The 21,901-nt window shown below is 38.6% G+C and overlaps 2 protein-coding genes across 4 annotated transcripts in view; one reads left to right on the top strand and one right to left on the bottom strand.

Annotated features, from left to right (window-relative positions):
• znf385c (zinc finger protein 385C) overlaps positions 1-8,989 on the top strand; it is a 76,539-nt gene extending 67,550 nt beyond the window's left edge. The window contains exons 5-9 of the mRNA XM_053338422.1: positions 4,586-4,954; positions 5,098-5,285; positions 6,642-6,740; positions 7,306-7,395; positions 8,759-8,989. Of these exons, the coding sequence (XP_053194397.1) occupies positions 4,586-4,954; positions 5,098-5,285; positions 6,642-6,740; positions 7,306-7,395; positions 8,759-8,989 (977 nt within the window). The remainder of the gene's footprint in view (positions 1-4,585; positions 4,955-5,097; positions 5,286-6,641; positions 6,741-7,305; positions 7,396-8,758) is intronic.
• A 7,995-nt stretch (positions 8,990-16,984) lies between these two features.
• On the bottom strand, positions 16,985-21,872 carry nkiras2 (NFKB inhibitor interacting Ras-like 2). Of its 3 annotated transcripts, none has more exons than XM_053338059.1 (4): positions 21,819-21,872; positions 20,637-20,759; positions 19,264-19,505; positions 16,985-18,684 (listed from the first exon to the last, which is right to left on the bottom strand). In XM_053338059.1, exons 2-4 carry the CDS (start codon positions 20,728-20,730, stop codon positions 18,442-18,444), a joined length of 579 nt encoding a protein of 192 aa, XP_053194034.1. In that variant the 5' UTR covers positions 20,731-20,759; positions 21,819-21,872; the 3' UTR covers positions 16,985-18,441. The 3 variants fall into 3 exon arrangements, with proteins under 3 accessions (XP_053194034.1, XP_053194035.1, XP_053194036.1); XM_053338060.1 differs by having other exon boundaries at positions 21,823-21,836; XM_053338061.1 differs by having other exon boundaries at positions 21,692-21,824.
• Positions 21,873-21,901: the final 29 nt, after the last annotated feature.

The following is a 21,901-nucleotide window of genomic DNA, read 5'->3' as shown; positions in this document are numbered from 1 at the left end:
ATGATGAATGGAAAATGAAAGATAAGATTAAATGAATGAAGGAGACAGACGGAGAGAGAGAGAGGAATAAGGGAGAAGGACCATGGCGGAGGGGGTCAGTGGGGAGTAGATAAGTCATAGCTGGTTTTTGTGCTGTGAATAATTTTACAGTTCCAAGGCAATTTTGTGAGGAGGAACACTCTTTAATAAGCCCAATTGTGTGATTGGCCTAATGTGAAATTGAAATGCAGCAGTGCGAGCCAGTGGTGGCACGCACCACAATGCCAACCTGTAATGGAATAGCATTCCAAATTAACACTCTATGAAATGAGTTATGTCTGCCATGAAGCTGAAGGCTGCTGGGGAGCTGTCTGAGGGTAATGCCCACATTGTCTGCCATCAGGAACCAATAAAGCACCTGGCGGCTCTTCCTGTAAACAATCTGTCTGGCTCAGAATAAACAGACTTCCTTTAGGCCCACAAGGTCAGCCTCCACAAGTCCATTACAATACCTACTAATGTGCATTTGGACACAGGAGGCCGCTGCCACTCATATACCACCTTTTGACTGTGAGGTCCTGGAGGGTGTTCGAAGTGCACTTCAAATTGCTCACAAAATGGCTTTCCAAGTATATTTAAATGGGGAAAATATCAAAGTAATGCAACAAAATGATACATAACATGAAGAAAACTAGCAAAACACACTATTGATTTAATAGCATTATGGCAAGTCAGAAACAAACAAAAGACTTTAAAGAGGACATATCTTCTGGAACCGGTATATTTTTGCATGATTTACAGCTCAAAAAACTCTTTATTTATTTTATACTGGCTCATTATGCAGTCCCTCAGTTCAGGCTCTGTCTGAAACAACCCGTTTAAGCTCCTTTCTCTTTAAGGCCCCCAGTCTGTTCTGATTGGTTAGCTCCCCAAAACTGCATCTCAGACAACTTCCAGCAGCTCCAGAGGCTACGTAAACAAACAGTAATAGTTGGATTTCACTACTTTTTCTCATCTTTTAGCCCAAAATGGAGATTTTTCAAATACATCTGAGCCATTTGTGGGCATGTGCAAACAATATGGTGTCATCACGAGGTCCTGGCTTTTGACTTGCATGGGAGCATTTATACACCTTATTTATATCACCTCAAGTTTTGGCCATGTTTTACATAGACATCTGACGTCATGACAGTATAAAAATAACTGGAAATCTCCTGAAGTACCAACACAACCTCTACACCAATGAGGATATCAGTAATCCTACTTTTCTCAATTCCATTAAGTGTTGCCTGGCACAAACCTTTTTGCAGTAAAACTGTCTTGCTTTCTGGAGGTGTTCTGTTTCTCAGGTTAAATAGTTTGTACATTAAGTCAAGGACGAGCAGAGATAACATTTTCAATCTTACAAAGGGACTAATCGATGCTTGTAAACCATGTCCCAGGCCAACAAAGGAATGGGCAGAGAGTGAACGAGCAAGTGAGAGAGACAGAGCCAGAGCAGAACTATATCAGTCATGACAATCATCACTCATCCTTGGCTTTGATCGACTCTGCTGTTGAAACCATCTTTCGCAGGAACTCTTTGTCACCACAGCAATGATGATTTAAAGCAAGTATTCTTTTTTCTCCAAGGGAAGTTGTTTATGTTCCAAGGCTGCCTTGGATCAGTGCTCGGTGTGCGTATGTGAGTGTGATTCATATTAATTTGCTGTTTAGCTGTGGTTAAAGTTCTCAGTAGATCAAGCTGATTAATAGCAATCTCTTCAGATATCTTCACTCTCTAAAAGCCTGTCAGATTTCATTGGATTGTTAAAGGGACACTTTGCTGATTTTCAACCAGCATTGCATCATTAAAATGGGAGTAGAATATGCAAATGAACAATGTTTAACTTCCCTCCATGTTACCTGCACCCAGAGCTCCCTGCTCCAGTTTAACTTTGGACTTTGGAGATCTGCCTTTGACTACAAACTATGTTTCTGTATTTTCTGTAGTGATGCCTTCAAGGACGGTAAAATGTGAGTCTCCCATAACACTACCATCTACAAACGTTAAGCTAGAGATAGTGAAAAGCAGACACAAAATATCATACTAAATATTTTAAAGTATCAGAATATTTAGAATAAAACTTGTTTCATGATACAAGGCCAAATATCATGCCCTGCAGTCGGACACAAAAGAGTGTGGAGGACAAAGTGACCACTGAAGTTATGGCACAACGGCAGCCAAGAGAGAGGTGGTGCAGCCGGAGAAGCTTTGCAGCATTGATTGGTTCTCATCCAGTGAGGATGGTCTGAAAGAAAGAAAACTCCTCCCTTCAACAAATGAATTCAGGTTTACCAAAGCAACACAGAGTAGTATGTGTATTATGACTTAAATTCTGAATACAGAATAACACAACCGTGACTGTTTGTTACCTGTAACTGAGACGGCTGCATTCAGCTTTTAGCACAATCTGATGTTAGTTCCTCATTTTCCAAAATGATAAAAGAAACAATGTTTGGTTGCAGTTTGTCAACCCTTCATCTTTAATTGTTTCCCTGCAGTTGTTGTGTGCAGCTCTCAATAAAAGTTTGCAATGATGATGCAGAAATTTAGATAATAATTGCATACTTCTACTACATAGATGATCCAGTTTTAGGGAATCATTATATTCACAGTGATCTAGACATCTATAGTTTGCTGCTGTGTAGTCTTCTGGCATCGCCAATATGTCAACCTTTGGTCTGACAGTTTGCCAATCTCTGTGGCAGTGTCTGCCATCTTGTAGATGGTCTGAGGGACAACTGAATGATGGCAAGGAGGCATTCTTTAACAGGACAGATGCAGGGAGAGCGCCTACTTATGAAATATTGTATTTATTTTGCAAGATTTTTACTCCATTCTGCTTCAAATCACCAGCTCTTTCTACTACTTTTGATACACGCTGCAATTTAGGTTTATTTCCATGATCTCATCAATAAGGACCCCCACAAGGACCCCCATCTCATGATATCTATCCTACACTACAAATGACATTAACGTAAACTTTATAATCCTATATTTGCACATCTTTGCACATCTAACATGGCACATTACATTAATGCAATTTGTATTATTATATTTATTAATATTAGTATTAGGATAAGTATTAGTATTAGGATTGTTACACAGTATGAACATTTGTACATTCCTGGTGAATATTTTGGAAATTTAATTTAATCTTCAATTAAATTTGAAACATATAGCTGCTCTTCTTACTTAGAATATATTTTACACATTCGTAATATTACATTTATTGATTTCTTTTTAGATTATTTAGGATTTACTTAATTTTATGTATGTTATGCACCACAACACTGAGGCAAATACCTTGTATGTGCACACCTACTTGGCAATAAATCTGATTCTGATGATCGCTTCATGCAGTATGGGAGGTTTGGCTAATTGAGTGTATTAAATGTCTGAAAATACTATAAGTTTTTGCAAAGAAATTGCAATAACAAAAATAAAGTAATTTTTTCTGTTGATGAACTTTCATTGTAGCACTACTTTCAAGAGGATTCACTGGTGATTTAGCTTTTCAAGTTTGAGGTGTGCTTAAAAAAATAAAAAATTAAGCTCCCTTGAAACTCAGCAGTCTTATCTGAAATTATTCTCTGCTGAATGTGGTCCTTCATGAGTCAAGCCTTTGGATTTTCAGAGGGCTTTGAATCCCACCAGCCTCTATGTCTTCCTGTGTAAGGTTCCTGTTAAATCCATTGATCAGTATCACTCCCCTCTAGAGTCTTCTCAGGTGGCCCCGTCTATCACATAAGCTCAGGATCATACCCAACCCCACCCCCTACAGAGGAGCTCCAATCCCCCAGGGGTCACTCTCATTACAGCGAGGGGATTGTCTAATCTTGCTCCCATATAGGTTCTTTTTCTTTAGCGGGAATGAGAGAGGAAGACCCTTATCTCCAATGATGAATTTACTCTGGGACGTAAAAGGGAAAATCAATGTGCACAGTTGCATTGTGAGTGTGTGTGCGGGGAGAAATGGAGATATTCAGGGAGCATAGCACACAGTGCTCAGGGTTGAAGTGTGTGAGTCCCTTGGGAGGGCAATGGGGTGAAGGGGAGATGTGTAATGGAACTCCAGTGACTTATCGGCCGGGCCTGGTAGTCGATGGGTTTGTTTATATTGACTGAGACTCCAGGTCCACTTGATATTTGAATAGTGAGGTAAAGTAAAGGGAGGAGTTGATTTGCCTAAACCACTGCTAATCAAATATGTTCCACATGGTTTAAAACAAAGGCTGATAATCAGAAAATGCCTCAAAGTCAGCACTTGAAAGGCACTTTTCCTGTCTGCCTCTTCATTTCATAGTATCCAATAAAGGCAAAAAAATTAAGAAAAAAAAATTGAAACACTTTTGGAGATAAATTCTGCCAACATTTGCATTCAAAAAGTGTTTTTCAGATTTTTTCTTATTAAGTCAGACTCATTGCCTTTTTCAGATAACATCCTGCTCTGTTGGGTCTTATTGACTGTAATGAAAAAGCGTTATTTGTATCTACAATAAGCTACTGCTCAATGAACCACCATTTGCTAACATTCTCTTTTATTGCTACCTTTTAATGCAGGTCTTCAGTCTGAACTTGAACCAGCCAACCTGGAGGTGAAGCTTGAGGAGAGTCCCAGGAGCTCAGTTATGCTGACGCCAGTATCTGAGATTTCCTCTGTGGAGCTGGTCACCCTCTCTCCTCCTCAGATTTCGCCTTCCTCACAGCTTTCTGAGATTGCCTCCGACACCAGTGCTCCTGAAGTCCCAGAAGCCGCTGAGGCTGCGGGCCTGACCACTGAGTCAAGCAGCCATGCAGATTCATCTAGCACAAATGGAGATGCACGTCCAGATGAGGACAAGGACCCCAAGAAGAGCAAAGCTCACCTCCATTGTCCTGTCTGTAAAGTCACAGTAAACTCAGTCTCCCAACTGGAAGCACATAATAGCGGTAAGAGCATAGCTTGACTCTTATGTTCACAAGAGTAATTTTGTATTTCCAGTTGATATTTGGTTGGCTGTAGTCAGATATAGGCTTGCTATATTTAATTTGTACTGCAACAAACCTGCTAATTGTCTTGCTCTTCCCACCAGGTACAAAGCACAAACTGATGCTGGAAGGTCACAGTGTCCTGCCGCGACGCAGGGGGAAGGTGGTGGCAGCTCGTGCAGGCTGCAAGACCAAGAGGCTTGGCAGCAAAGGCAGCGTTGGGGTGCCCAGCAAGAACTTCCAGTGTGAAGTGTGTGAGATCTTTGTGAATTCTGAGACCCAGCTGAGCCAGGTGAGGATCATATACAACATGAATATTCAAGTGATACTGCACATAAAATATATTGTTGACTGTTTAATGTATTATTAATATTGTAGATTTTGCCATATTTCATTGTGCTCCGTTAGAAAATGTGAAGTACAAATGAATACATGTTGAGGAATTTTTCGACCTTTCACAAATGCCACAAATGCCATCAAGTTTTTCACTGTAAAGTAGTAGAGCAGGAGTGCGAACAAGCAAGAGCTATCACTCAGGGACCTCTCTATCCTTCTTGTGCTGTATGATATGAAAGATGAAGAGAGACGCGGGGGTTCGGAGAAGTCCTGCAGATTGGTCAAGGCATACTAAGTGAGAGTGTTTCTAACCTGACAGGGTTATATTGAAAAGGGCACAGAAATACTTTTGACTCTGCAGGGAAAAGTACTCCAGCCCAATCATGTCAGGTGGTGGAGAAAATCTTGCATCTAATTACCTCACCTTCACAGACAGATGATGTGGCCACAAAATTAATCAGAAAACAGAACTGCCTGCACATAGTTAGCAATTAATTTACACATCAAGAGACTGATATTACACATTAAACCTCAACCAGACTGACCTCTGATGCCACAGCTATGAAAGTGAGCACAAATGATGCGCATTAAAGTGTTAAATGCGAATGATGAGATTTTAAAGACCTTAGTTAATCCAAAAGACCATTTTAACATCACCTTGACGGAAGAAATGTGTACGTGCTTAAATCAAAGCAGCAGTTTCATTTACAGCCACATGAATGAAGCCATTGAAAGCAGGTTGCGAGTGCAGAATATATTCAAGCGGCAGCTATTTTTCCACATTAGTATAGATATCATCAGAGGCTTTAACTAACTGCAAAGCTCTTCACTGAGCAGGGATGTATTTACCACTCATTATTGCAAGCTACTAATGCCTGCTGTATTTAATTTTCTGGTTACTTTGGCATCAAACCATGTTGGGAAAGTAATTTCTCCCCCTTTGATGTTCATTAAATACTACATCTGAGTGAAGGGATTGTCTTGGAAACTTTGCCTGTGCTGGAGTGGAATGTGGAAAAGATACAGGATATGCTGGCATGTGTGAGCACCCAGGCTGCTTTAGCTTTAAATGCATTCCACTGGACTTATATAAACATCCCCTATCCCAGGGGGATATAAGCCTGTTAGTACAGCAGCCAGAGAAGGAAATAGTGTGGCAGTGGTAGAAAGTAATGTGATGTAATTTCAGTGCACTTCAGTCATACTCAATGTGTATCCATTATTAATTCAGCAGATAACATTTGAAGTTGTTCCACTGTGGTACAACAGATGCTTGTTAGCTCGCTAATGGTATTTCTACTGGTCTCGGCAGCACATGAATAGCAGAAGGCACAAGGATAGGCTGGCCGGAAAACCACCCAAACCCAAATTTACCCCCCACAGCAAGAGCCAGCCAAGCTCCAGCTTAGCGGTAAGTCTCAGCATAAAGACACAGACAAACAAAACACTGTCACGCAAATATGCATGCATACACACACTCAAGGAAGACAAACAAAACATAATTGCCTTTCTCTTACAGCGGATATGCTTGAAAATGCTGCGCACATGCGCCAACATTGGAATAAATTCAGTCTAGCTTGTAAACTAATGCATTTTTAAACACCCGTTTTAATTTATCCCTGTTACAGTTAAGTGATTTGACCCCAGCCCTGACTGACATACAATAAAACGCACACACACAGATCTCATTATATTACGCTTCGGGGCTTCTATGTCTCAGTGAGGCAGCATGTGTGTTTGTGTGTGTGTGTGTGTGCCTGTGCTGTCATAGAGGTTAAGCACACTGTTGTACTCAGTGAGTCCCCTACCCCTGAGACAGGTCTAAAATAGTCCTGCTCTCCCCCACTGACCAGCTCTGACAACAGCAGCCTGAATCAGCACTCCAGATTAATCACTTCTCTGCTCCTGTCATATACACACCTCCCCATCTCTCCCTCTCCTTCTCCTCCTCCTCCTCCTCCTCCTCCATCCTACAGAACGTGAGATGGAGTGGCTATGCAGGCGTGGCTGTGTCTGCCATGAAGAAAGCATTCAGCCAGTACAACCTCACCTCCCTCTCCTCGCAGGTTAGTGGCAGGAGAGGCAGAGACTGTGGTTGGATTGGAGGGCGAGAGCTTCAGCGGGCTGAACTTTAGGCCTGGCCATGGGCAGGGGACTGAGCAGAGAAAAAAGAGAAGTCATGCTCATGTTAAAGTTTTACTCACTGGTGGTGTTATTGATGCATGGACCTGAGCTCAGTTTTAATCCCATGGAAAAAGATATTCCAGAAAACCAACAAATTCTTGGACAGAAATCAGAATTCTCCCTCAACAATATACAACATCCTCCTCTTACACCTCTCTGTATCATTGAACTATTTTCTTTATCGAATAGTTTTATGATGCAACCAGGTCTGAATTAAAGATTGCAAATTACACTTACAAGCAATACTTAATCAAAAATTTGTAGTGTTATCCTTTATTGAAGAAGTAGTCTGCTTGGATTCATAACAGTCAACACTGAATTGAAATTGGTGTTGATGAGTAACAGCAAGTTTTGAAGCATTCATAAAAAAGTTTTCCTCATTTTATCTTTATGTTCAGTAGGTAATACTGCTAAATATGCCACAAGAAGGCAACAGCGAAACACAGGAATGGTGTATTTACTTATGCTGTTACGAAACTGCATCCAAGCTGAAAACAGCTGAAGCTCTGAATGACCAAACTAAAAACTAAGTAAACTTTCCAAAGGCACCTGCAGGCTTACAGGTGGTAAGTATTTGATTAAAAAAGAGCTTGAGAGCAGCGATGTGGTTTTTGGCTGCTGACTGGCATCACAGGATCTGTAGACCAAGTTGGGAATTGTGTTTACGCAGTGATGGGATTCATAGGTAGCTACAGATTGCACAGAGAAGCCGACCCAAACTGATCCAGCCGGTAAAGGAAAAACACGCTAACATTTGAACAGAATGTGTACAAATGTAAAAGAAACATTTGTGAATGTCTCCAAAAGTTCCCCCTTGTGCAAATTTGCCTATGAGCAAATTTATTAGCAGCATGTTCCAGCCTTAAGCTGCATCATTATCATGACCAGTGAATAAATCTTACCCCAGGTTAGGTTAAAAAATCAGAGCTATCCTGTTAACATTACTGAGCTTTAGAGTAAATGCTTGCCATTTAACCCTGAATGAAATAGGATGAAGTATGTCCATGCCATAATTCTAACATATTCTATATTTCTGTTTGATGAGTGTTCAAGCTATTACAAATCCAAGTCTGTCTGGTGTTTAGTGTGGAGCAATGTGTGAGCACACATTCCACCACAGACTATGTACTGCAGCTTTGTGTTTAAACAAGGGCCATGAGTTTGGGAAACATGTTTTCCTCAATAAACATGCCGTCATTGTGTTCTTCTCTCACTTCTCACCGCTCACCCTCCTGTCTTCTCTAGACCAAACTGGCCTTGCAGAAGCAGCTGACCAAGAGCTTGACAACTGGCTTCCTGCCCAGCCCCCTCACCCAGCCAACTCTGTGCACAGTGGCAACTAACCCACTGGCTCTGCGCCACCCAGTGGGCACCACCACATTCATCCAGACCCCCTTCCTGGGCCCTGCACTGTTCCGGCCTGCCCCGGGGCCACTGCGGGCCACACACACACCCATCATCTTCTCCCCCTACTAAAGACTTGACCCCCATTTGAGCTCCACCCCTGTCCCTTTACCAAACCCCAGGCCCTCCTTTAGTGTGACCCATATGACAAAGGCCACACGCAAACTATGCAGCCCACCTGACTTAAGATGGAGAGAGTGCACAAGTTCTGACGCTCAGTAGGCCACAAGGCCTGAGAGCTGTTCCTATCATAAAGGCCAAGATCCCCCATCATGCCTTCTTTCTGCTCTTCTTATCATGACCTAAGGAGCAGGACAGGCCTCCAGACAGTGACTGGTGCACAGAGGCCGCTTTTATAGCCATTTCATGGGTCAACATGGTTTGGATTCTGGATATTATTGTGTAATTTATTAGAGAACAAATATAGACAAGTCTAGATGTATGTTTAGTGTGGTTGCCACAAAATAAGGTCCCTTTACTTGATGCTCTTTTAAAACATTTTCAACTTATTGGGTTTGGGGGGTTTATGAAAGCTGGGATGATCATACATCATAGATCATAGGTCATTGAGGCAACAACTCTCTGGACAAGTACACCTTCTCAACTTTAAACATTTTAAGGACAAATGTGAGTCCTCATTGTGAGCTGTATGTGGACCTATAACTACATATTGTATGTCCATTATGTTAAAACCCCATTAGCACCATTTTGCAACTCCAGCCCTCTCCGAAAAAACTGTTTCCCCAGGCTCTTAATTTGTGCGATTAAAACATTTCTTTCTCTCTTTCTGAGTCACAGCCACAGTCATAGCCCTCCAGATTTTTGTTCCTCCCCTGTATCCCCAGGATTAAGCACTCATTAAGGTCCAGAAAAGGTCAGCTTGTCAACTTGACTCTGTTTCAATTTGCAAATCTGTCTTCAGACCGCTTTCTTTCTTTTTTTTTTGCTCCAGTGCATCATTCATGCAATGCAGCTTGAACATTATGTTCTTGCAAAGCTAGTGGCACAAAAACATTTTTGCAGCTATGGATGTCTTACATTGCAAAATGCCATTATTCTCCTTGTGACTTCTCTTTTTCTTTTACCTCCTCCTTCACTTCACCGCTGTTGTCACCTCACTGTTACCCTTGATTTACTCTGGTAAGCATGAGATGATGAGGAGCAGGGGAACTCCAGACACGTGCACAGAATCACATAATGAAAACATAACAATAACTTGAAGACTTGATGCTATTTCGAACTCATTGAAAACTTGGATGACAGTGGGTGGGGAGGCTGCTCAGCCAGTACTTGATTGACATCCTGTTGCAGCATCTGAGCACAGCGTGGGAGGGAACAAAGCACAGTGCCATGGCAACCACATTAAAAGCACCTTAAAACTGATTTACTTACAAAAGCAATGAAAATTGTGTTGATATTCATCTTCTTTTTTTTGCTTTAGGTGTATGTTTTTACAATCCCATGTCAATTTCAGTGAGATTTTTGCTTTGGGAAAGAAAAAAAAAACAATCAGGTGAGAATGATTACATTGTAGTTTATCAATGACTAAGACAAATCTCACATTTAAAGCAATACATTCAGTATGTTTATGTTTATGATGTGTTTTCAGTGTGTCAATGGCTTTATCTATTCTATACTGTACACTACTGTACACACCTGTAACAGTGTATATGTACTCCAACACAACCAAGGGCCAACTCTGAATTGTCAGTGAAGAGTCATTTGAAATGATGGGCTGTCCTGACGGTTTTGCCCTTGATGTTTCATGCTCATGGTCAGTCTCCACATGTTGTGACTCTGGGCTGAGCTGTTCCATTAATAGCTGCTGTTCGTACTGTGGAGAGGGTGCTTCAGTGCCGTATGACATTGCTGTTTCACTCTTAAATGGAGCACTGGGGAACTTTTTTGTGTGACTTCCTCTGAGCAAAACAATGTTACACCAGAGACATAGAAGTGTTTGGGATAAGTGTCACAAGTGCAACATCAACTGTCATATTGCTATTCATGCCTGTGTGCTGTCTCAACCAACCGCCCACCCTCCTGGGACATCAACTGACATTCAACCCTCCCTCCACCATTACAGACTGTTGGGAAGGTCCCATAAGGACTCGGAGCCCACTCATCACCCTTCCCTCAACACTCATACCAAATCATATTCTCTTAAATTACAGTAATGGAGCAATTCCTATGCATTTTTCATTGTGCAATATGTATAGTTGTCTGTGATGCAGCAGTGCCATCTGTCGTGAAAACCCTGTAATTGCCATCGAGTACTAGTGCTTCTATAAAACCTTTGATTCTATGTACATTTCTGTTTAAGGACCCCCTCCCTTCCCCCCTCCTCCTTCTCCTCAGTCTTTTTGGAATAAGCAAAACGGCCAGGTCTCCTCCGCCATACCGATGTGATTCTCCCCAGTCGCACTACTCAGTGAACCAGCCAGCCTTTAATCTTCATTGTTTGTTTGTTTCTATTGCTCAGTGGGAACTCTGACCTAAAGAACTGAAACTTTCTTAAAATAAAGACTCTAGAGAAGGCGAAGTATATGTAGAAAAATAGAATAACTATAGAAATTTTATCAGAGTTGCTATTGTTATCTGTATCATAAAGAACTGCTATCATAGAGAAGAGTAGATTATGTTATTGTAGACTCTGTACGGCATACAGGGAAAGGAAATATGCTTTTCTTTTTGTTTGTTTGTTTATTTACATGGTTTTATCGACATGTTTTTTTAAGTACAAGAGAAAATATTTAAAACAACTTTTTTTTGAGTGACCTTTTATTTCCTTGTTGATGGTGACTGAATTAATAATTCAAGGCCTTTTTCGACAATATCCTAAAGTCACATTAGCCAGGCCTTCTCAGGGGTGATAGGTTGAGCAAATACTAACATGACCATCCATTCAGGGTATCCCTCCATAGCTCTAAAGAGCAGGAAACACTGTACGTATGGATGGACCGACAAAAAAAGCAACAAAAAAACAACAAAAAAACAAAACAGTGCTGTACCATAGAGAGGACAAGGGATGGATTTTGGAAAATAAAGCTTTTAGAACTTGTATAAAAATGTTTTTGTAATGATTATGCAAATATCTGTGTGTGTGTGTGTGTGTGTGTGTGTGTGTGTGTGTGTGTGTGTGTTTGTGTGTTTGCACTTTTCCTGCATTACGGATAAAAATGAAAAAAACAGCAGTAACTGAGAAGGCAGCACTTTGATTCAGATTGATATTTGAACAATAACAATATGTGTGTGGGTGTGTGAAGGGTAAAAAAAAAGACTCAGGCAGATGATCGCTAATGAATAAACAGAGACAACATGAATGCTCAGATTTTCTTGAGGACGCACATAAATTGCACTTGCTCTCTTTTCTTTGATCAGTCTGTGTATAAATGTATTATTTATTAATCAGTCAGTCAAAACCAAGCAGATCCAGCTCTGAGTCGGGATGTAACCGGCTAAAAAGAAAAATGACACGTAAAGGGGATTTTATATGTGATCCTGAGTTTGCAGGTGCAGGTTTGCTGGCTGAATGTGCACAACACCCTCACAGCATCTGTTCATGTGGCAACCAGCAGACACTCATTTTCCAGCCATTTCAGGAAACAACTTATGACAGCAGGACTGGTGTTTAGCCAAGAGAGAATGGTGAAAGCAAATGGAAACAAGTTAAAGCTACCGTGTCTGAGCTCTGGTGCATCTGTGGCACGCAGAGGGAGCGATAGAATAATACACCTGAGTGGCTGATGTGGTTTAGAGACAGGCTAATCTCCTTTATTTTCCGATGATTCTCCACAGATGGCCAATGCAGAGTGCATTGTGCTGCAGAAAGATTTGATACTAAACAATGAATCCTCCTGGACTGTGAAGCAGGACTGCTGACTGCTGTACTCAATATCTTCTATGTTTTTTCCAACATAATACAGTCTCTTTGCCGATCTCTGAAACCAAGCAGAGTCTTCGTCTATCCCTGAGATGTGACTCAGTGTTTTTATCCATCACACTGGATAATCTTGTCTTTAGCTCAGTTGGCTCTGTTTTAATTTTCCAGTTGTCTTTTTTTGTTTATTTGAAGAAAAGCTGTTACATTGATATTGTCCTCCATGCCCCAGGCCATCATGCCAGCATATCCTTTGTGGAAACAGTAGATAAGGACAACATCAAGTCCAGCACCTCCTGTAGTGCCAATCAAAGCAAAACCATCGGATCCTCAGCACTCACTAAACCCGTTGATATGGCAGGAGGACACGATGACCTTGCTAAGCTGTGACAATGGTGTATCCGCTGTATTGATCCATTATCTTATCTGACTGCTCTCCATGAAGGAGGGTAACACCCTTATCTCCTGCTGTGGTGGTCAGCCGCTCCTTCAGTCAAAAGTCACTCCATACAGACATAACTTCAGATGACAGCAAATGGATGACTTCAAATTATTTATATGGTATAGGAAAAAAATACACCATAGGAAAGGACATGGAAATATGCAACATATTTAGCTAAATGTTTATTGTAGATGAACTAATGTAACATAATAAAACAATAAAGTAGTACTTTACATACAATAATCATGTAATGAAATTAATACTGAAACTACGGATTGTCCAAAATTAGTGAAAAATGCAAGGTATAATTCCTTAGAGCTCAAAGTGACATTTGAAATACCTCATTTTGTCTAATAAACAAAGTTTTTCAAAGTATGACATAATCAAAGCTTCAAATCATCACATATGAGAACTAGCAACAATCAAATGTATTTTCCTTGGCAAATAACTGAAATGGTTATTTGATGTTTGTCAAAACAGTAAATTTAAATTTTTCAAGAGCAGGAAGGTCATCACTAAAGTCATGAGCAAAAGGGAATTTTTAAGATTATGTACATTAGCAAAAAACAGTCCAATATTTTACTTATAGGTAAAGTAATAATAACATATTTAGGTAAATATATGATTTTATTCATTATACTTCCAGTAAATTATTTATTTATTGTGTATTTGTTTGTAACCCATATCTATGGTACAATTATCTGCTTTACACAAGCTAATTGTTACTCATATAAGATGTATGTATGTTATGTAAGTCACTACATGTAAATTCCCTTTTTTTTATACATTGTAAACTGTAATATAATTAATCAATATACACATGTAGATATTCACTTATTTATTCTCAGCACAGATAATTACCCTTTTTAAATATATAAATAACTACGGTAAAATTATCAAGACAATACTATTCCTTGATGTACTGCAGTGTGGTTTTTTTCATAATTGAGGGTAAAACCAAAAAAGATAATAAAGCCAGAGACAAAGTTGAGTTAGTTGAGCAGTGGAGTAAATCAGTCTTTATTCAGTCTGTTATTGAGCTTAATTGTCTTTCTATTGATTGATGGAAGAGAATGTGTCATCATGTTCCCCTGGATAATGTCAAAGGTGTCAAGCAGTTTCAACATAGCCAGTGAATGTACACAGTTTGGTTTATCACATATGCAATAACCAACATTGCACAGTTCACAATGCCTTACACCTGACTTATCCCACATTAAATCACCAGTGCTTTCAGGACTAATGACCTGTCTCAGATGCTCGTGGGCATCCAGCATGACGGCTAACATTTGACTTAAATGATGGCTGGAGGGTTGCTGATATTTCCAGGCCCACAGAAGAAGTCTGATACCATTGAGAATAAAGGTAGCATTGCCATTTAAACCGTAAGTGTTCACTGCTGCGTGGAATTGTTTTGTTAATCTGACACTTCATGTGGCCGCGAAAAGAGGGTCAATTCCCCCATCTATTTCTCTTCTTCACAAAAAAAACAAAACAAGGGAGGATAAAATGTTTCTAGTTTATGGCTTTTCTGGGAGAACTGGATGCTTGGCTGCAGTCAAGAGACACGCTGTCATGCAACAGTAAAAGAGTATTACTAGAAGCAACACAAGGGCATTGCCTTCTTGCCCTGTGACTGTGACAAGTGAACATTTTTTCTTTTGTGGTCAGTGTAGTCTAAAGCAAGAAGACGGTTCATAAATCACACAGGAAAGTGATAAATCGATCCCTTTGTCTGCCTCACTCACGGTGTTTATTTCTCAGTTTGTGTTGTGTGTCTTCCGTTTCTGTTTTTCTTTTTTAATGTGGGTCAACACATCCACGGAGCCTTTACACAGACAAGCTTTAACAGGAGAACATATTAACAACAGGAGACTCTTTGTCATGATTTGAAGTCTCACAGACATAAAATTAGCACCACTGTTTGCTGCCAATCATAATGTGTGATACAATAACTGAACCACTGTAAGTGGAGTAACATGGATGCACTGGCACTGGATTCTAGTCATTAAAAAGAACAAGATTGAAATGAGATGGTATATGATAGCACCCTCTGGGGAAACTAAGGTGAGTGTAATATCATTTCATAAATGTTCCACTTGAGGTTTTCTCATTATCTTGCATTAACCTCCCCAGTCAACACTGTCAATGTGGAGCTAGGAGATCATTTTTTCTGCCTTAACATCTCTGACCTTGTCTGAATGACATTGTTTTCACAGTGATTTCTAAACTGGAATATTGGACAGCCAATATAATGATTGATAAATTTGACTTTTTTGACAGCTATGAAATACCAAACCAATTCATATTCTGGTAATTCCCTCGTATGATTATCAACCAATTTTCTTGGTTGCAGAAACATACACCGCAAAATTTGGAGAGCTGTGCACAGATCATTGTGGGTACCTGAACACAACACTCCTTCAGTGATTGCACTGACAGAAAATAAAATTAGTAGTCAGCACAAATTGCACCACAGCATGTCTATTAATCAGTGAATCACTGGCACAGCAAGGGGTCAAACTTCCTGAACATGTTTATCATGAATATTTCAGTTTTGTGTATTTTATGATCTGCCTTCTGTTACAACACAAAAAAACATCACATAAGCTGAAGGTAATTTAATGCAGGCTTCCCCCCTTCTGTTTGACTTTTAAACTGATATGAAACTAAATTTATTCGTTAGCATTTTTCTTTCAAGGGAGACGAAAATAAATATATGAACAAATAAATAAATAAATAAAATGCCAACTGTCTGTAAATCCTCCCACATGACAAAAGTTGTTAACAAAACACATTCCGTTCTTTATTACTTGATAAATAACTGTGGATGGGCAAACTATCTGGCATGACACAGAAATAAAAACTAACTAGCTATAAATATTTACAGGGATTATTCTCATCATCTATAATTTTATGATCATGATAGGACATGTTACTAATGTGTATTCATTATGTAGTCTTTCTTATCAGAACATCTGAAAAATAAAGGGTACGGTTTAGACCTGCTTTATGTGAAAAGACAACCTCTGCTGTGATCTGTGTTTATTTAAATACAATTAAGTTGAATTGAATTGAAATGAATTGAGTGGAATTAAACTCCCTGCAATATAATTCACTGCCATGCAATAAGTAACCAAATACTACCTTACCTAGTGGTAACCACAGAGTCTTCACCTCTACATTCTTCATACATGTATTCATATAAATGATCATTATCATGATTTTTAGAGGTATCAGTGAAGACAACCTCACGAACAAAATGGGCAGTGTTACATCGTAGCCTCTTCATTGGTGTTTGTTGTAAGTGTGTGGTATGAATTTCACATTGAGTGCTGCAGTTACTCACTTTGACCACTAGGTGGCAGTGAACACGCAACACACTGACAGGGCTGTGAGGTGACAATCAGTGTTAACAGCGTTACATAAAATGCAAATATCCAGAAATAGTTATTAATATCAATACGAACAGCTCATTATTAGTATTATTGTTACAAATAACAACTGTATGAGTAACAATTATTCATATATCATTGTTTTCTAATGTGGAGCACCAGTTTGAGTAAAAATAAATCTATTGAGGGTTTTAAACTACCTCAGATAATTAGAGCCTCTGTAGAGGAACGTAATTTTTTTATTTTTACTGAAATCTATAATTAAACATATTACAATGTGCATTAACTGAAAGCCACTGATTGTGGGGATTTGTGTTTATTTGAACCTTTTATTCTGCATATGTGAGCTATTTTGTCATTACACTCCAATTTGAAATTGGACTTTGCTTTCGTGAAGATAAGTCACAATGCGGAGAAAGGTCAGCCTCCTCTTCAGGTCACAATGCTGAGTGAAGTGCATTCATGATGCATGAACATTTCAAATACCAAATAATTTCCATGATGACACAAAATTACGTCAATAAATGTAGCACCACCAATTCACCTTAGGCACAGAAAAAAAACTTTTAATTTGTTTACAATACATGCAAACAAATATCAAGTGAACACAATTTAAGGATATTGTTACATAAATGCTTGATATTCACAGAAAAGGTGACTTAGAATACTGAGTTTCCACCTTTTTTTTAATGAACCAAACAATGAAAAGCTGCACACATTTTACCTGAATAAAGCTACACAGTTCAATGATCTAATTTTATCATATGGGTTTTAATTTCAGAGCTTGGTAAAAAATAAAGGCTTCAACTTCAGCAGTGACTTAAACTGATAATATACTGAGATGTGTTGTTAATAATAGGACATTTTACTGTATGAATTGTGCTGTAGGCTTTTTATGTGTAGCAACAGAAAATAAAGTAGCACCTGAGCCTGCAGAAACCACCGTTCACATGAACATCTTTCAGTTATATTTTCACTCTCCTAACACCTGTACAGAAGGCCATTTACGGTAAGGAATGTCAATCATTCACTCTACAACATCAAACAGTGAATCTCGGCACAGAAGATATGTAGTGTAACGAATCTCCACATCAATAAACATCACATTTACTGTACATCATCAATAATGCTATAATAAAATCCCTTCACCTAACTTTTACACACACAACACACATGATTCAGCTTTTGTGTGATGCAATAATAAGGTAACATTTGTAACTGCTGCCATGTGTGATTCAGTCTGTGTATACATGTGTTGTGCATGTATATAAATCAGTAGCCTGTGGATACGTGTGCTAGTTCCTAATTTATCTATGCAGTGAGCGCCATTAATGTCTGATATTGTAAAACTCTGAGATTCAAGTCTTGATTGTCAGATTATAAATCAGCAGAATGACCAATATTACTCTGAAGATTTATCATAAGGAATTTGGATGAATAGTTTCACCATAATCCAAACAAAAATGAATGGGAATGACAAAGAAAAGTAGCTTGGATTCGTTCATTTCTTCAATGAAATGGCAAAAAAGAACATTTAAAGATCAGCATTTTCAGTCCTAATTAAATATACAGTATTCATCCAAACCTCAACATGAATTCAATTCCAGCAGTGCTCTCTGCATATAAATACAATCATCCTGCCTTTTTCTCTCATTACCACTGGCCAACACTATCAAAACTAACTTTCACTTCCTCAAATCCTTCAATAAATCAAAACTGATTAAAAAAACAAAAAAAAAACAAAATTCCCTTTCACACACGTCTTCTCCCTTTTTCCTCCCTATCGAACGTGACATCGATGTCTCATCACTCAGGTATCTGCAGAACCACCGCCCTTATTCTTATTGCGGCTGAGAGGGAAGGTGGACTTGCTCTGTGGCTGGGTCATTTTGCTGGCCAGGTAGACAAAAGGTTCGATGAGTGTGCGCCGTTCCACCACCGACACCTCCCACAGACGCACCTTCTCATTCTTAGCCCAGTTCTGGGCCATATTCAAGTCAACTCTCCTCTCTTCCTGCTTGTCCAGCTTGTTACCCAGCACAACAATTGTCACCTGTGGATCAGGAAAATCAGATTAGCTCCCCACATCAATTTTTAACATACCAGTTCACTTTAACTACATTAACTTATGTATTAGTAATGGCAACAGCTATGTTGGGAATTAAAGAGAACTGGAAGGAAACAGCATTTAAATCAATCATTTAGAGAGTACATTTGATGCTTTGGGATTATTAGTCATTATTTATGAATGTGTACTGCTCTATCCAAATATCAAAAACCAACATAAGACCTCAAAAACTCAAATGTATTGTGTCATTAATTTGTAAAAATCTGGAGTTCCCCTTCAAAAGTCTAGCCCCCTCTTTGAGTATAAATATAATTTAAACTGACCTAAAAAGCATGATTATAACAGTGTATTATAACTGTATTTTAGTGTATTCTCTCTTTCACTGTTATTCACATTTCTATTCATTTACCAGCAACATCTGTACCTGTGATTAGCACACATGCAACAGCTTAGCCAAGTTATCAGCTAAGTTTACCCTCATTCCCTTCAGTAGAATTAACTCAGCTTTATTTAACCCTAACCCTAACCCTTACCTTCCCGAGCATGCAAATGATTTGCCCTCACCTCTTTCTTGTCTCTGTGACGGTCGATGTCCTTCTTGAGGATCTCCATCCGCTTAAAGGACTCTTTACTATCGATGCTGTAAACAAGCACGAAGCCGTCCGCAAAAGTGTAGTAATGTCGAGGAAACTCCATCCCATCCCGGAGTCCGCGGGTGTCGTAGAAGCGCACCTGCTCTCGTGTGCCGCGGTCGGTTTCTATAGAGCCAATGTAGATGTCCTCCAGGGTCTCCATGGGCTCTGAACCTAACATCAAAAAACAAAGCCAGGGGCATTTTGATTGATATACTTTACATTTAATAGATAATAACTGAGCTTAAGACAAACTAATAATATTTTGACTAACAATTGCAGGAACCTAGAAGTATATATTTCACCTTTGTCCTACTTTATGTAACAACCTTCATTAAGTTTTAGGGATGGTGCTGAATGTCTGAAATCTAATGATGTTCGTGGGCAAGTTGATTATGTACCGCAATTAACTAGGCTGTAATTAAAATAACTAATGTAATAAACAAAGAATTAATGTATGAGATATCCTAACGCTTAAAAAAGGCTCCAGTCTGTCAAGAAGAATGAAAGACAATTAAGCTGAATGTTTTAAATGATTTAATCCTTTACACAGACAATAACACTCTTGACAACCGATGTTACAGGAAGTCATTCAGAAGAGAGACTCCTCTGACAGTGATGACGGGCTGCTCACCTTATTATCAATCATATCTATTATATTTCAGATTCATATTTTGGTCAACTTTAAATACACTGTTATCATTTGTATATATATTGTGTAAATTATTCAATATTTAGTATACTCAATTCTAATATCTATGGACAATCATGTATCTTACTACCTCAGCAACATCCCCCTGACCCATACAAATGTACAGTGTACTTTCAGCATATTAACATCATTGAACAGTGTTTACTCAGCACATTGTATATTATAATTATGGTTATATCTCTAGTCTCTATGTTAAATTTTGGTTATTATATTTATTTTTTATATTTGAGTGAGTCTATTTAGTTATTATATATAATTAAGTCTCTACTTTATTACATTTATTACTTTTACTTGCCCTGTTTTTTTTGGAATTTTGATTTATGTCAGCTGGCACACAACACTATAATGTATATTACTATATATACTACTATAGCACAACAACAACTACTATAACATAATACTGTAACACTTTAATTTCCCCTTCAGGATTAATTAAGTACTCTCTCTCTCTGTTTATCTATCAACAATGTACAGAACAACCAATGCACACATTTGCTCAGCTGTTGGCATGTCTCCTATACTGACCTCTCAGCAAAAGGTCTAAAAGACCAATGACTGTAATATATGAAACACAGCCATATTATTACATTTACCTGCAACATGATTGGCATACAGTAGTTGTTCCAAGACAGCTGTTTTACCAACTGCAGCCTGGCCACACACCACCACTTTACAGCTTTTTCCCATGATGATTCGTCACCCTCAGGTCAGAAAATCTGTTTGAGAAAATACACAGATGGAAGATTAGTGGGTAAACACGGTTGGGAAGGTTACTTTGGACATGTAATAGGTTAAAGATTACTAGTTACCCTATTGAAAATGTGATAAATAATGTAACTATTTCAAATACTTAATCAAAGTAATGTAACGTATTACATTTGATAATTTATTGATTACTTTTCAAATTTTCTAACAAATGTTTTCAACTGTTAGGATAAGTGTATCCATTAAGCCCACAAATAATACAGATACTGACATGATTTATACGGGAGATCATTTCTTATAAAGTAAGATTTATCCCTCATTTAAAAATGTATTCATTAGTTCATGTAGATTTTTGGAATATAAAATAAAGATATTTTATGACAAAAGTAAAAAGTCTGGCATCGGCTTAATTGACACTGTGACACCATTTAAGTCCATGTGTGCTCCAAATAAGGTCTATGCCAGGATTTATTTAAAAAATATATATAAACTATATTTATTTCAAAGAATTAAAAACAGCAGTATTCAGTAACATATTAAAAAATGAGGAAAAACCCTCCCCCTGAGCAAAATCTTAAAGGTCTGACTTCAGATGTAATCATCTTTGTAATCATCAACCTTTTCATAAGAAACTGTAATTTAACAACACATTTTTTCTCATGTTAGATTTATTGTGTAATAAAACTATATAACACCATTATAACTAGTTACTTTCCAACATTGTGGGTAAACTGGCGTTATTACAGTGGTGCGTTTGTCACTACGTTAAAAATATATATGTTCACATTTGCTGACTTAAATGTCTTGCTAGCGTTCTAATGAAACAGATATATTAAGATATGTTAGTCATACTTCACCTACAAGATTAAACTTTTGATGTCTGTTAGTAAAATATATTAACACATAGCTTAGCATTAGCTTACGGAAAGGCGATATAACATACCAAGTTGCTTATTTTAGCTGGAACCAAACAACCAAGAATAAAACGCATGTGTTCCAAAAAATATATGCATTGATATTTGGCTTCTATTCGTCAGATATGTATTAGTTAAAAGAATATTTGTTTTTACTTGCAGGCTAGCTCCTTCTCAGCTGATTCGCTCAGTGAACTGCTTCCTGTTTACAGTCTGCGTCACTGCTGCAGTGTGAGGCC

This window comes from Scomber japonicus, chromosome 18, assembly GCF_027409825.1.
Source record: "Scomber japonicus isolate fScoJap1 chromosome 18, fScoJap1.pri, whole genome shotgun sequence".
NCBI classification, from domain to species: Eukaryota; Metazoa; Chordata; class Actinopteri; order Scombriformes; family Scombridae; genus Scomber; species Scomber japonicus.
The sequence above is the reverse complement of the archived record's forward strand: the minus strand, read 5'-3'. Positions and strand labels throughout refer to the sequence as shown.

Excerpts from the sequence above, each read along its gene's own strand:
- nkiras2 (XM_053338059.1), bottom strand. The coding sequence starts at position 20,730 with ATGGGAAAAAGCTGTAAAGTGGTGGTGTGTGGCCAGGCTGCAGTTGGT. Across the intron at positions 19,506-20,636 it reads GTATGCCAATCATGTTGCAG|GTTCAGAGCCCATGGAGACC; the intron begins GTAAATGTAATA and ends TTTTGATGTTAG. Across the intron at positions 18,685-19,263 it reads GTCACAGAGACAAGAAAGAG|GTGACAATTGTTGTGCTGGG; the intron begins GTGAGGGCAAAT and ends CCTGATCCACAG.